Below are 14,871 nucleotides of genomic sequence, written 5' to 3'. Positions count from 1 at the left end.
AAAGGATAAATTTGTCTTCTTCATACATTTTAGTTTCATTAAATACAATGCAATACATTATTAGATATAAATCATCTCCCTTTAAGCAATAAAAAGTTATTATAAAAAATATTTATATTTGTTAATTTTTAATTCATTTTTAGAATAAATAATTGATATTTCATTTGTTAAAAAAAACACTTGCTTCTAACATGACTAGTTTTGTAATGATATGGATTTTATATTATTTCTTTTAATATTGCTGCTAGACAAGACCTACTGCCAGAAAATATTATCTTATATTAAATATAAGTTTATTACGGCTCAAGTGAATTACAATCATAAATGAAAAGTTTGAGATACTTTTCCTTACGTTTATTTAAAACCTTATAAGACCTTTTCTTTGGCATTATATTGCATTTTCTTCAAATTGAATGGTTACACATGAAATATAAGCTCATAATTAAAGTTATATAAAATTTCAAAGAGAATGTGTCTATTTTTATGGAGATTTTTGATTCTTTTCTTGTTCGAATCTAGAAAATCTGATTTGAAATAAAACAAAAAAACAATAACAGTTTTGTAATCAATACATCATGTAAAACTAGAATAATGAATAAAACTTAAACAACTTTGCTTGATTTTTGTAATTTATTAATAATATTTTATTAGGATTTTGTTATATGTATTTATAAACATGTTTCATAACATCTTATCTCAAAACTTAATGTATAGGTTACAGGCAATTTTGCTGCCAACATTTTCACCATCTTTGTTTTTTGTTTTAAATAAACACACTATAAAAAACCTGTAATTTTGAGCATTACTTTTAGTCTTTAATGCTAAAACATTACTCTATTTCTATCAATCAAGTTTTTTCATTTATTCAAGCCTCATCTAAGATCATGACTATAAATAAAGTCTCATTAGTCAATGATTTTTATCGAAATAGAAACATGATCCTGGATCCATGACTCTTTGCTCATTCATTATTATAAAAAATATTCCTTTATTATTTCGTCACTATTTCATATTTTCTTATAAATAGTCAATGATGCATAATACCTGGTGAAACATTATTATTATCAATTTTAACACACAAAGTATTGAAGTCTATAGCAAGATCCTAGGTGAATTAGGAAAAAAGTTATTAAACATTAATTGAAACACAAAAAGCATGTTTTAGGGAACGTATCGGCACTTAGAATTGATGGTTAGCTCCAAGCGGTGTAGAAAGATGCTACGGGGGGCAGAAATCATTTGCCCAGGAGCTCATATTGGCCTGGAACCACTCAGGTGGTTTATTTGCGAGAACTGTTAACGATGGCTTTGATCCAGGGGAAGAATTTGGTGTCCATAATTTTGATGTACTTATCATCCCTCAGCCTGTATCCTAAAGGGAACCACACATTATTTAAGGCCTTCCTGTTGGATGCAACTAGGCCTAACATCATCACTGATGCAAGATGTTTGGTGGAGAAGAATATAGATACTCCTCCAATACATTCTCAAATGTCGCTACTAGATTATTCTTCCTGTCAGGTCTTCTCTTCATAAAAGATCAGAATGAGTCAACAAGTTCCCTATTTCCTGCTGCCTTTTTTAGAGGCCTGCATACCACTGATGAGGACTTGTTCATCTTACTGGCCATGTCCTCAATTGAGTAATATACTTTTTCTAGAAGGCCGACTTCAAGGAGTTGACGGCCTTCCGGGACAACCACGTACGGAGGAGCACTACAATCTTAATCCTCTTCTCGTACTGTGTGCTCATGGTGGGGACAAGGACAATTATTTATTAGTCATCGACAGCTAATTATATGTTCTATAATATTACTCTTCGGAACATTCCAAAATATAACGACTCTTAGCCTTCAAAATTTGCATAATTTAAATAAATAAATGATATCAGTTGGTGGCCCGGTATATGTTCTACTGGTATGTAAAAATAAAATAACAATAATTTTAACGTCGTGTATTTGCAGATTTTTTTTGAAAAGAGCCGCATACCTGTCATCACATTAAATTAGATCAGCTGATGGGACCCCCGAGAGGAATAGCAAATAGACACAAAATTAACTACTTATATACCAAGGAGATGTAGGCTAGAATTACTCCGATGCCGATATTCAATTCTAAACTGAGTCCAACGAAGACCTACACTTATAACTCACCAGAAAACCATCATTGTTACTCTCCATCTTTTATGAGCATGTGCACTAGTTATTACTTTGTACCTATATGTTCTGTCTGCATGAATTTATTAAATATAAAAAGATAAAAAAATGGAAAATATGTTATGTAGGAAAATCGTTAAAAGGTAAAATTACCAAATACAAAAATGTGTATCGTTTTTAAGGTTTAAAGCATCAGTGAATCATTAATAAAGTTATTAGTTTTTTTATCTGATAATGATATATTCACATAAATATACTCGTAAAAGAATATATTTGTTTTCCGGGTATATCTTCATCCATTAATCTTCCTAAGCTATAATATTTAATGAATACATACTTCCTTATGTACAATGTTATATCAATAACCTAGCTATTTTTTCAAAGTATTTCATAATAACCATATACCCATTTACAAAGCATTTGTATTACTTTACATGAATGTGTTGTTTTCTGGATAAATTTATAATCTATCTAAATTTTTCAAAACTGCTTTCACTTCAAGAACATAAAACTGACAAAACTGGCATAAATTGTGAAAGCAATTTAACTTTGAATTAACTTCCAACAGATAATTTAACATAACATTGAAAGAACAAAAAAAACTTCACCTTGAGAGATAAAATTTTCTATTCTTTATACATTTAACTCTTCCAACTCTACCTATATCATTGTTTAAAAAATAAGAAAGCAGAATATTTCCGTACCAATAAACTTTCAATATTTGGGAAGAATAAACATATATTTTATATTTTTGTAAATACTCAACTGGAAAACTTAACCAAAAATGATGTATGCATGTAGTTTTAAAACAAATGTACAAAAACTGTCATAATAAAACCCAATTAGAGAGTCCATACAAATATATTTCATTATAATATGTAGATTCCATAAGTAGTTTAAAATCGCACTTTAAATTAACATTAAATTTTGCAAAGTATATAACATGCCCTACCAAATCGTGAATGAAAATGAAAGTAAATAATTTAACAACATTGTCCCAAATATTTACTGTTAGCGCAAAAAAAAAATCCTCTAGAACAAATATCTTCATCAGACAAATGTCAACTGCGATGGAAGCCAAATGAAATCGTGTATGAGCGCATCTTGAGACGGGAATAAGTTTTGACAATACCTCCCGGATTGTCCCCTGCTCCAAGGTTATCCTTTTTAAATATTAAAAATTGATGAATAGTAAAAAAAAGCCTTGAGAAACAGTCTATAACCTACTAGGCAAAAAAAAAAAAATATATATATATATATATAGTGAAGACAATATTGGGAATGTGGCATCCGTCATCACCATACTACAACTCTCTTTTTCAGTGAAATCTGAGTTGCCATCAAGAAGAAGGCCTGTGCCATCTCCCATGTAGATGCCTTATAGGCTACTGTGGAGTTGCAATGGGCTGATATGTAGGATGATTACGTGAAGAATACCTGAAAGGCCATCAAGCCTCCGATCGAAGCCATGGTGGATACCAAGGATGGACTTTTTGAGATTTGACAGTTTATTTAATGTAAAATAAAGTCAATGTACTTTTGGAGAATCTTGATAGAGTTAACCTTGCAAAAATTTGTTCACGATTTGCCGAGACACACTGTATGAGAAATAGTAATAAATAATTTTTATGTTAATCAAGTCTACTAAAATCCCTACAAATAAGCATAAAATTTCAAAAAAAGTGAAAATATAATATTACAATAGAATTGAATAAAATGGAGTTTCAGGAAAAAATTGGTCAAAATTGATTGGACACATATTGATCAAAATGTATGATTGGAGATATTTGAACCTCCAAAAACGTACTGACTTTTAAAATACCTAGGTAGTTCCTTTAATTTTATTTAAAGCGTCATCAAATCCAAAATTGGGGGAATGAATTTTAAATGAAGAAAAGTCTTGTTTAGAAAAACTCTTTAACAGTAGATATATCCCTGCTCTCCAAAGACCGAAGAAATATCTAGGTGGATGCCTGGTTTTGTTGTAAAAAGTTTCTGCCAAAAATGTATAAAAATATATATTCATTGCTCTCACAATAAGTAAAGATGCAGAATGGAAAGATAGGTATATATCTTCAAAAGGAGGTCTTAAGTGGATTTTGTTTGGTACAAATTTATCAAGCAATCATATTAGTAAAATATATGAATAATTGTTTATAGTGGAGGAAATTCTGTGGAGAAGTTCTCCAGTGTACGGCTCGAGTTCCACATTGGACATCATCCACCAAAATTATAAAAAGGAAGTAATTATGCAAGCAATAAGAAGTTGCAGCAGTTTTGGAGGGGGAAGCGTCAGATAAAAATATTATGTCCGTTCATGACGCTTTATCGGACAATAGTGTCTCAAAGGGGAAGTTACTATATCCGTTAATAAGATACTCAAAGCAGAACCAATCCCCTTACCTTGGCCAGTGAAATTTAAATATTGAAAAACTATATTAGATGAACATATTAAGGTGGCCAAAGAATACATAAGACTACTAAAACTCCCACGAATCTGGATCAAAAGAATAATAAGATCCACATGTGGAATCTTGGACTTTCGTAAATTTATGGTTCAATTACATATCTCGGCAGTATGTATCTCCTTTTATAAACTGTGGAAAGACTGTGGGAAAATGTACAACTCGGTCATCCACGCATTTGCTGAGTGTCCCCGTCTGGAAATACTTAGATTATTCGTATCTGTAAATATGAAATGTCTCATAAATACAAAGTCAAGTTATATATCGACCATTATTCTTTTTGGATTATCCGTGAGATGGAATTCGTCTCCAAAAACTAAGGCACTGTACTATGGACTTTTAAATTCCAAAGCATATATTGGCAAAAAAACTCACTTTGAGAGAGCCGATCAGAGTAGAAGATTTTAGAGGCATTTTAATAGACGCCACAGCAAGATACGTTGCTTTTAATATCAAAATAATAAGAGTCTATGGAAAGTTACGGGACCTTGCCTCTGACATAGTGAGGTTCATACCCTCTGAATCAGAACATGACCTGACAAATTTAAAACATATTGTGAATATGTTTAGAAAAGATTATCGTCTCTCAAATAAGCTAAAACTGTGGGAATTTTTATTGGTGTAACTTTTATTATAACTTTTAACTTTTTTTAGTATTTGTTGTAATTCTTTCAAAATTCTTGTTAATTCTTTTCATTTTTATTTTACTTCCAAAATTTCTAAATGAACACGTTATTTTTTTATCAATTTTTTTTTAATTGAGACATAAACAAAAAAAAAGAAGATACAATCGATAAATTGGTCTATCCCTGGGGGTCTAATTTTAATTTTAAACTAAAATGTTTATTTATATTGTTATAATGTAATTCCTTTAGGTATTTTATTTAATTATTAATTGTAGTAAAAATGTAATAGTTAATTAAAAAGACCACAAAAAAAAAATACAGTAATTTTAGTTTGTTAATTAACTAAATAAATTTAGTCCAATGACTAACATGATTTTTTCGACTTATAGTACCTCAAATTTAATTGTTTTTAAATGGCTTAATGAACAACAAGATAGAAGACAGTATTAAGAATAAGATTTTTATGGTTGATAGCTTTTGAAAATATTTATTACATTTGATGAGATATTTATGCTGTATTGAATAATAAAAAAAATCTACCGTTACAATAATAATATAATACAATAATTTAAAATGACATATTTTATTTAATGGACTAAATAATTGAAGACTTACTATTTAGAACCATACATAAAAGAATATGTCAGAATATTTTAGTTAATAAAAAACCTCAAATATATATAATCATTTTATAAGGTACATTTATATTTAATACGTTATTATTAAAAGATTTTGAAAAAATCAACAACTGTAAAATTGCAAAAAAGACAGACTACTTTTAAAATAACTGAAATAAAACGTTATATAGCAAATGAACTGATTTAAAAGGTAAAAATGTATTTAGAAGTGTGTACAAATCTTAGAAATTATTGATATTTTTTATATTGGTTTTTGGATTTTTTTGAAAAAAAATCCAAAAACTGTTTTATATTTTGTATTTTCTTATACTTTTCTGTTTTATAGATAAATAATTATATCATAATTTTTTCTAACGTAAAAATTTATCTTCAATTATTATCAGTACCTCATCAAAATAACTAGAGTAATCTTATTTTTATGATGGTGTAAATCATTTTCATAAAATAAATTAATTATATACAAAACAAATACACATAAAAAAATAAATGTTTGCAACTCACATCCTCGAGTTAATATTATATGCACCCACCAAAAAAATGAGCTAATCCCCAAAAAACGACATATTTTATTATACAATTCGTTTTAGAAATTGTTCAAAAATCTGAAGATGTTAAGATAAACTCCTGTTATTTTGGTATATTGTTTAACATATGTAACTTTTTCAAGGAATAATAGTTAGAAGATCCTATTACATATTCTATTAATAATTGATCTGAAAATTATTAATTTTCTATAGGTTATATTGTCAAAAAGGTCAATTATTTGGATATTTTTAATTTTAAAAAATTAATGAAAAATTTCTTGCAAAATTAAATGTTTATTCGAAATATAAGTTTCTTTAGAAAAAAAGAAATGCAAAGATTTAATTCCAGGATGAATCTGTTAAAATGCAAAAAAAACATACATAATTGATTTTTATTTTTAAAAGAGTTTATGCATAAACTGTATTTAAAAAAATTTAGAGGAGTTCCAATAAAATTTAATTAAAATTTTTATAAAACAAAATTACGTGTGGTTAACATTATATTATAAAAATTCCATTATTTATTTGTTCCTAACTTTTTTATATAAAAAAATTTATGGTAATATCATTTATTTACACATAATTCAGCAAGTTTAATTCCTTTTTACAATAAAATTATACAAACTGTTATATAAAGGACTACAATTGTCCGCCAATATTGTCGTTGGATTGAGGTAATTAGTTTATATTTTTTCTTAGCATAAGAAACAAGAAATAATCTGAATAAAGGAATTATTATTATAGTTCATGAGAGCAATTGTAAATATTCTATCTCTAAGACTTGATCGATTAATAAATATACATAAACATTTTTCATGCAAGCAATCTTGAGTTACTTTTAAATTTCAATTTTTTAAAGGTGACACTTTTTTTATTGACAAAAATGATAGTAATGCCAATTTAAAATAGATACGACTATGTATTTTACTATTTTAACAGGCGCGTTTCGTGACTTTATTTTAGAAAATTACTTTTTTATATTTTGCGTGTGGATCATTTTCTGAAAAAAATATGTTCAATTTCAATCCTTTTTCAACCTAATTTTGCCAAAAAAGCTTGAAATGTAGTATTTTACAAAAAAAATTATAGTTTTTATCATTGTGATTCCAAAATAGAGGAATTTATTAACCTGTTTCTTTCTTGCGTTTAGAAGGAATTTTCTCCGATTTCAAAATAAGTAAGTTATTTTTTGAAAAATTTACCGACATTTCTTTTTTCTATTATTTATTTTTTTTAAGAAAATAAATAAAAACTAAATGTATGAAAACCAAAAAATAACTCTGTAGGGCACAAAACCTAAAATTTTGCAAAAAATGTCATTTTCATGTTTATTGGGGTAAAAATAAAATTGGAAACAAGTTATTTATTTGCAAAGTAAAATAAAGTTAAAACTTAGTTAACTACTATTATTTAAACGAATATGGTTTTTTAATTTTTGCATTTTTATTATTTTATTCAAGTTAGCTCCTGCGAGATAAACAATACTTGTTCCTTTATAGGTATACACCGTTATAAAAAAAAAGTATTGATTTTTTTTTTGTTATACTTCAATAAAATATTGTATAACCTTTCAACACAATTATAAATTATTTTACTACTAATTATTTGATTCCATCATAAATGCATATACACCTGGACAATTCACATTAGAGCAGGCCATTTTCAGGGGTTTGATCATTTTTTTCGAATTTGGAAATCGGGGTGAAAAAAATATTAAAAAAAAGTTTTTATCATATGTATAAATAAAACTTTAGTTATTACGGGAATTCTTCAATGCGTTCAGTTGTCCGGAAATTTGGCTTTTATTCTAAATTTTTACTAATATTTATCTCAGACCATTCTAGTCCATCAATAATTACTACTGTATTATTAAATATAAATGTAATCTATTATCGTTTAACTAATTTTAATTTATTTAATGTAAGACATTAGTGCAATATTTTATCATTTTGAGACATAACACATAGAACGCTCATTTTCTATTATTTACTACCTTATTTTTATTATATTCTTGGCTTCCTTTCATAAATATATATATATAACTTGATACTTTTATATTTCTGTATTGTATTCCTAACAATGTAATTGTCATTAGTTCATTTGATTTATTTGATCAATTATCATACGATATCTTATTGTCTTCTTTCTGTTTATTTATCCAATAGGAATGGCCTCAAAACGGTATACCATGGGCATCTATATTAAGTGGTACGTCTGTGCTACTTATTCCTTGTATACTCCTACTTCATGCTAAAATACTCCATACGCTAATGGGTCTTCGATTGCTAGCACTGTGGGCTGCAATAGTCTTAATAGTATCTATATCAATACTGACTTGGTAAGGCTTTATTATCTATCATAAGTCCATTTCTTGTAAATGTAGATTCAAATCGGTTATATGGTTGTATGTACATAATATGAGATGTGTCAACATAAAAATAATCTTAAATAAAATCAAGAAAATGAAAAAATCCCTTTATTTTTTTTAGCTCATATAAACATATAACCCAATAACTTATAGCCATCTTTGAGTCAATTATGAGCATTGAATTCAAAATTAGAGTTTTAGTTAAGATACAAAAGAAATTCAGCTATAGTTGAAATATTTATTTGATTAAACATAAATATTTTGGCCTGAATATGGCCTTTCAAATAAAATATGGCAACTTTTTATTATTTTATTTTGGCGATCAATTTTGATTACATTATGTGCAATTTGCAACACCTTCAAAGGTCAATAAGAATAGTCTTTTGATTGATATTGACAATTTTATTTCTAAGAATACAAATTTAATTCACGATGAATTAAAAAAAAATCATTCTAGCTTGTTTTTTTGCATTGAGGATCAACTATTTTCAAGGTGAAACATAAACTTTGTCTCTTTTGAAATTACATATATATTTTTTATTAACAATCTAGAGAAAAAAAAAATAAAGAAGGAAAGCTTAATTAATTTTTTTTACATCATATATGTTATCTTAAGGTACAGATTTTAATATTTTCACTTTTTCATAATTAATATTTAAACAAAAGTTTTTGTGAGGAACTATATTTTACAAAATCATCTGAAAACAGTGCTTGGGACAATTTTTATTCAATATGTTAGCCCTCAGATCTAATAATAGCCACAAAAAGAGGGCTAAATGACTTGAATACCTGGACTATGTTGTCAGACTCGAGCTTGGTCCACTCCTTCTTCATGGAAGCCTCTAGAGACTGGATACTCCTGTGAATATTAGCACATTTCCTCTCTTCCAGACATGCTAAGATAGAGAAGTCTAAGGGGTTCGAGTAAGGAGGGTGGCCACATGTTCAGGTCTCGAAGACCCAGAAAGTTGTTTTTTCATTAAATTCTGGATTTTAGCAGCTGCAATGACACGGAGCTATGTCTAGAGTGAAAAAAAAATGTCCCGAACTTTTTTATGACCCAAGGTAGCATTTTCTTATCCAAAAGTTCAATGTAAGATCTGCATTGAGCCTCACTTCCCTCTACATAAAAATGGAAGAGTATACTTCCCATTTACTGCCCACTGGATTTTTGTTCTAAATACATGTTTCACTGAAGTTGAGGGTTAAAACAAAGATTACTTATTAGCTGGATAAACTATTCACTTTTTCAATCAAACAAATTATCCATTATAACCATTACTTTTTTTGATTCAATTAATCATATATACATGTTATATATTTTTAGGTGAAACATGAACTACTAAATATAAAGTAATTTTGAGGGTAAAAATAAAGTTTGTCAAGAGTCGTTCTTCTACAATACAAGGGAAATATGATGACCTACGAAGGAGCTGACAATATAGTAACCTTATCAGGGGGATTCCCTCAATAAATGCTTCCTTTCGATGAGATTTCATAATTGGTCCTTCATTCATATTGGGATTAGAACGAAATCTGAAAGAAATAGAAGTAAACTCGATTAAAAAAATTATCTCTTTCTTTGACCAAATTGAATCATAACTAATAATTGCTTCTGGAGCACTCTTTCAAGTTTCACCCAAAAAATGAATTTGTCCAACAAATTTTTTCGTCTTTCCACGGCTCCATGATAAATTAATTAAATCAAAACCCATGATTTTCAATGGACAATGTAATGAAAGGCTCCTGCCTGGGGTTTCATGATTATTCCCTTTTTAATAAAACTAAATTATTTTATTTTACAATTGTTATTCAATGGAAGAGTTATTATTTATCCACGAGGCTCTATTACAAGGTTGCTTGTATAATGTTTATCCAGATGTTAAGTAATATTTGATTAGGATAACTAACAATTATAACCATAGTTTAATGATTTTATATGAATTAGGATATTTTTATTTCTCCTGATTTAGCCCATTTAAATAAAATCTAACAATTTATCCTTTATTTACTTGTCGATCAATTTTGCTTATTTTATGGGAAATTTATGTTATATCTATAGGGTTAAAATATTTTTTTTTTTGTTAGAAATTGAAGATAACTTGTCAATGAATACAAATCTTATTTACACCAATTCTATAAGTATCATACTAGCTTAGTTTTGTTCTAACGGACCCACATTTGTGCATCTCTTTAGGTTACATTTTTTATACTAATTTGTGTTTTTTTAATACAAACCGCAGGGTATTTCTATCTACAACTCTACTTATATATATGAAATGTTTTTACTAGAGTATATATATTTTTTATTTATTTGTTTATTTACCCTATATCTTATATATTTACTACCTAAATATATAAATTTCAAACCAAGGATTTGTTGTTTATTTTTTTTTGCATTTGTATAAACAACATTAACATCCTTCATACAACAAAATGGTGTTTATACAATAATCTTTAAGAATCCGTATATTTAGCTATTCACAAAACTTTTGTTCTTATATGTAGGGGTCCATAGTGAAGTCAATCACTAAAACTAACCACCTCTAGCTTCAAACACAGCCTCCAATCTTGACCTGATTCTGGTCATGCCTTTGATGAGAAGCTCCTTATCCATGTAGGCTACTGCTTCGAGATTGAAATCCCACGAGGAGTAAACAGTGCTGCTTGCACGTTTTTTAGAGTCTCTCTCCGAGATTCCCCACACATACTAGTCCCAGGGTCAGGTCAAGGGAGCTAGAAGGCCGTATTTCCTTTGTGCTTTTTCTTAAATAAGTGTGGAGTGCTCTCAGAACGAGTCTTCCTATCAGGTGCTTCTGACCCATCAGACTCATTAAAAGTCTTGGCAACATTGTAAACAGTTGATTTGGTCAGCTTCGTAAACTCAAACATATCTATATCCGTGATTGAAGCACACAATAATTACTGCACCAGTTCTTATTCATAAAAAATCTTAAGGATTTTGTATTTTTCGTATACATTTTGTCAGTTAAATCTGCTGAGCACCCTTTTATTATAAATAAATCGAAAAGTGTCCACGACATTAAGGTTTAAATTTTCCAGATTTCAAATTCTTAACCTGTATAACTTTAAATAGAAATAATTTTATTGAGAAAAAAATCAATACAAAGATGATAAAGTTATTTATTCTGCAAGGAATTAACAAATTTGTATGTATGTGAACTATTTATTTTTGTAATTTTCAAAAGTTGACACAAACCTGTAAAAAGGGTAAAAATGTTCCTTAGGTCCTATCAAAAATCCTTGAGAGACAGATTTGATACAAAAATATTAATAACAGATATTAAAAATTGTTAAATGCTTTTTAATTACGGATTTTTTTTTTTTTCAATCTATATTTTGTTATTCAATTTTAATATTCTTTTTTTTATTTAAGGATTCCCATTTATGGAGGGATAGCCCTTCAAATACCAAATCAACTTATATCCATTTTCCTCCTGGTTTTGTCACTCTACACATGTTTACCTCTCCCGCCTGTAGGAAGCGTGATCATTGGGATATTACTCTCCTCAGTACATCTAAGCATACTCATTTTATCGACTATGAATGCAAATACATATGATTATAAAACTATTACATCAAATGGAATCCTTCTTGTTTGTGCTAATCTCGTGGGACGATATTATCAATATATGGAGTCGATATCCCGAAAGGACACATTTGAGCAGACAAAAACATGTGTGGAGTCTCGAGTTCGTCTCGAGTGTGAAAAAGAGCACCAGGAACAGTTACTTCTCTCCGTTATTCCTGCTTACATTGCTGCAGAGGTTCGTATTTTCTTATCCTTTTCGCTACATGAATTTTAAATTGTTTTATTGATTGTAATTTTAATTTATTAAAATGTTTATTTGGTTTTTGGAGAAAATACCTACATATTAATAGTCAACTACTTATATCCGGATCTTTATGAAGTAGAAGGTATCATAAAAAACCAAAAAACGACACATCACGGCTTTAAATATTTTGAAGGTTCCTAAATCGTAATTTAATAACTTGTATATAAATAGATTGATTTTCATCGTATTTGTTGTAAATGTTTCTTATCTCTTGGATACATAACTTTGTCAAGAACGGCTCAAATATATTGTTGGGTTTTGGATTAAGTCTCTAATGCATCTATGAGTGAATATGCAGTAAGAGCGGAGTGAGTAAATCTAGTTGGCGCAATTTTTGGCATATTAACCTGCATGTAAAATAGCCTCAGCTAATGTTGTTTTAATACACGGTTATTCTTTGAAGGAGATGGTGCAGAGCTCATAATAACTTGATAGAAAAGTTAAGTGGGTTAAATTAATCTGTTCACTTACTGGGCTCGCTCTTCCTTTTATTCATTTCAATGAAACTAATTCAATATTCAACATTCAAGAAACCGATGAAAAATGAAATATATATTGGATTACTTGCAAATTTTATAAGTTTACCACTGATTTTCTATGTTATTGATGTCCAGAGACTGAGCTTAATGTATTTCTTCTTGAGTCACTTCTTTTTTGGTATGGGCATATCTTTTGAGTTATTGCTATGACGGAAATTAATTTATACAAGCCATGTCCAGTGCCTTTGCTAAGGCAAGGAGGTTTACATAATGTTATCACACCTTTATACATTACGGTGGGATTGTGTTCTTTGAGTTATACTCAGAATTATTCCAATTTTTTTGGTCATGTGATGTCTATTACTGTAAAAATGAAATTACTTTTTAAAATTATAAAGCATTCTTTTCTGTGTCTGTTAGCAAACTTACAAAATGGGCAAGGGATGAAATACTTATATTCTTTTTTGTCTGATATACATAAATTAAAGTATTATTAAATGCCCGTATCTTAAAAAAAGTAAGTTAAACTTAATCTGGTCACCCTGGCAATTTGAAGAAAGTTTACAAGAATAGAATCTTGCTGTGATAACATTTCGTTACATTAACAGCAAGCAGTTACGAGATGAAGGAAATAAACATTAACCCCACTATCTAATCATAAATACAGAATTAATGCGATATAGATCCTCAATAATGACTTAGGCTTATAACTCCTTAACAAATTATCAAAGTTACTCCTAGTCTTTTATGCACCAGTGAGTATTTTATACTTATCATCACTCTTCATGAATAAAAAAATGTGAAAGCTTTAGTAAATGAAAAATGATGTCTAAAAAATAGCACAATCTTCATATTTACTATTTTTTTAACTCCTCGTAATATATCACGACACAATTTATTTTATGTACAAACTAGGGTTTCTCATTCCCCGTAAGAAAATAAAAAATACCATGAAATTTAAATATTAATATTACCAAAGCATGAATAAATTATTGCTTAGTCTTACTTATATACTCTCTACTTTCATTTCTTAATTATCAGTTATAGTGCACATTTTTTTTAAACAAACTTTTCCCACTTTTTTAAATTATGTGCCCCAATACATCTTGCAACAAAATACTTATGTAGCAATTGCTAAATGATCTACTTTTTATGGATCTAAGAGTTGTATAATTTTAAAATGTACAACCTCATTCACAGGCTAAAAGTTTACCAGTGCATCACAGGAATAATTAACCCATGCATTTCTCAGGAATTTCTAGAGGGTGTCAAATCCGGATATATCCCGAGAAAAAGCGATTCCGATAGTGACCTAGGATATTTTACACCACAACATAAAAAATTTCATTATGTTCCTGAAAGATTCAATCAAATGATTTGCATTTTTAGTTTTTTCAATTATGCCTAGTTCAGGATTTATGTCGATAATAATATTAAGTTATGGAAAAAGTTCTGAGGGTTTGCCGCTAGATGTCTTTAGTGAGATATATCTCACGATTAATACATTGTTTTAAAAATAATTATTTAAGTATGCTTAAAGGTTAAGCGTACACTTAAAAAAATTCATTTACAGTTTTGTATTAGGTGAAGCCTTGTTGTGTGTTACAGGCTTCCAAAGCGGAAGTAAAAAAAGAAAAAAATATGATACATTTTTCAGTATCACTACGGCCTTGGTAAAAAAGGCGGAGCAGGCAGTAATTTTTTTTTTGTGCTGTTTATGGACCCAATAAAGTATCGAATCGAATGCAAAAACAAAGCG

At 28.6% G+C, this 14,871-nt stretch overlaps 1 protein-coding gene across 1 annotated transcript in view; it reads left to right on the top strand.

Annotated features, from left to right (window-relative positions):
* The window catches only part of LOC121122242 (adenylate cyclase type 2), a 221,979-nt gene that overhangs the window by 36,482 nt on the left and 170,626 nt on the right, over nucleotides 1-14,871 (top strand). The window contains exons 4-5 of the mRNA XM_040717230.2: nucleotides 8,574-8,746; nucleotides 12,174-12,564. Of these exons, the coding sequence (XP_040573164.1) occupies nucleotides 8,574-8,746; nucleotides 12,174-12,564 (564 nt within the window). The remainder of the gene's footprint in view (nucleotides 1-8,573; nucleotides 8,747-12,173; nucleotides 12,565-14,871) is intronic.

This window comes from Lepeophtheirus salmonis, chromosome 7, assembly GCF_016086655.4.
Source record: "Lepeophtheirus salmonis chromosome 7, UVic_Lsal_1.4, whole genome shotgun sequence".
Taxonomy (NCBI): domain Eukaryota; kingdom Metazoa; phylum Arthropoda; class Copepoda; order Siphonostomatoida; family Caligidae; genus Lepeophtheirus; species Lepeophtheirus salmonis.
This window is presented reverse-complemented; position numbering and strand designations above follow the sequence as displayed.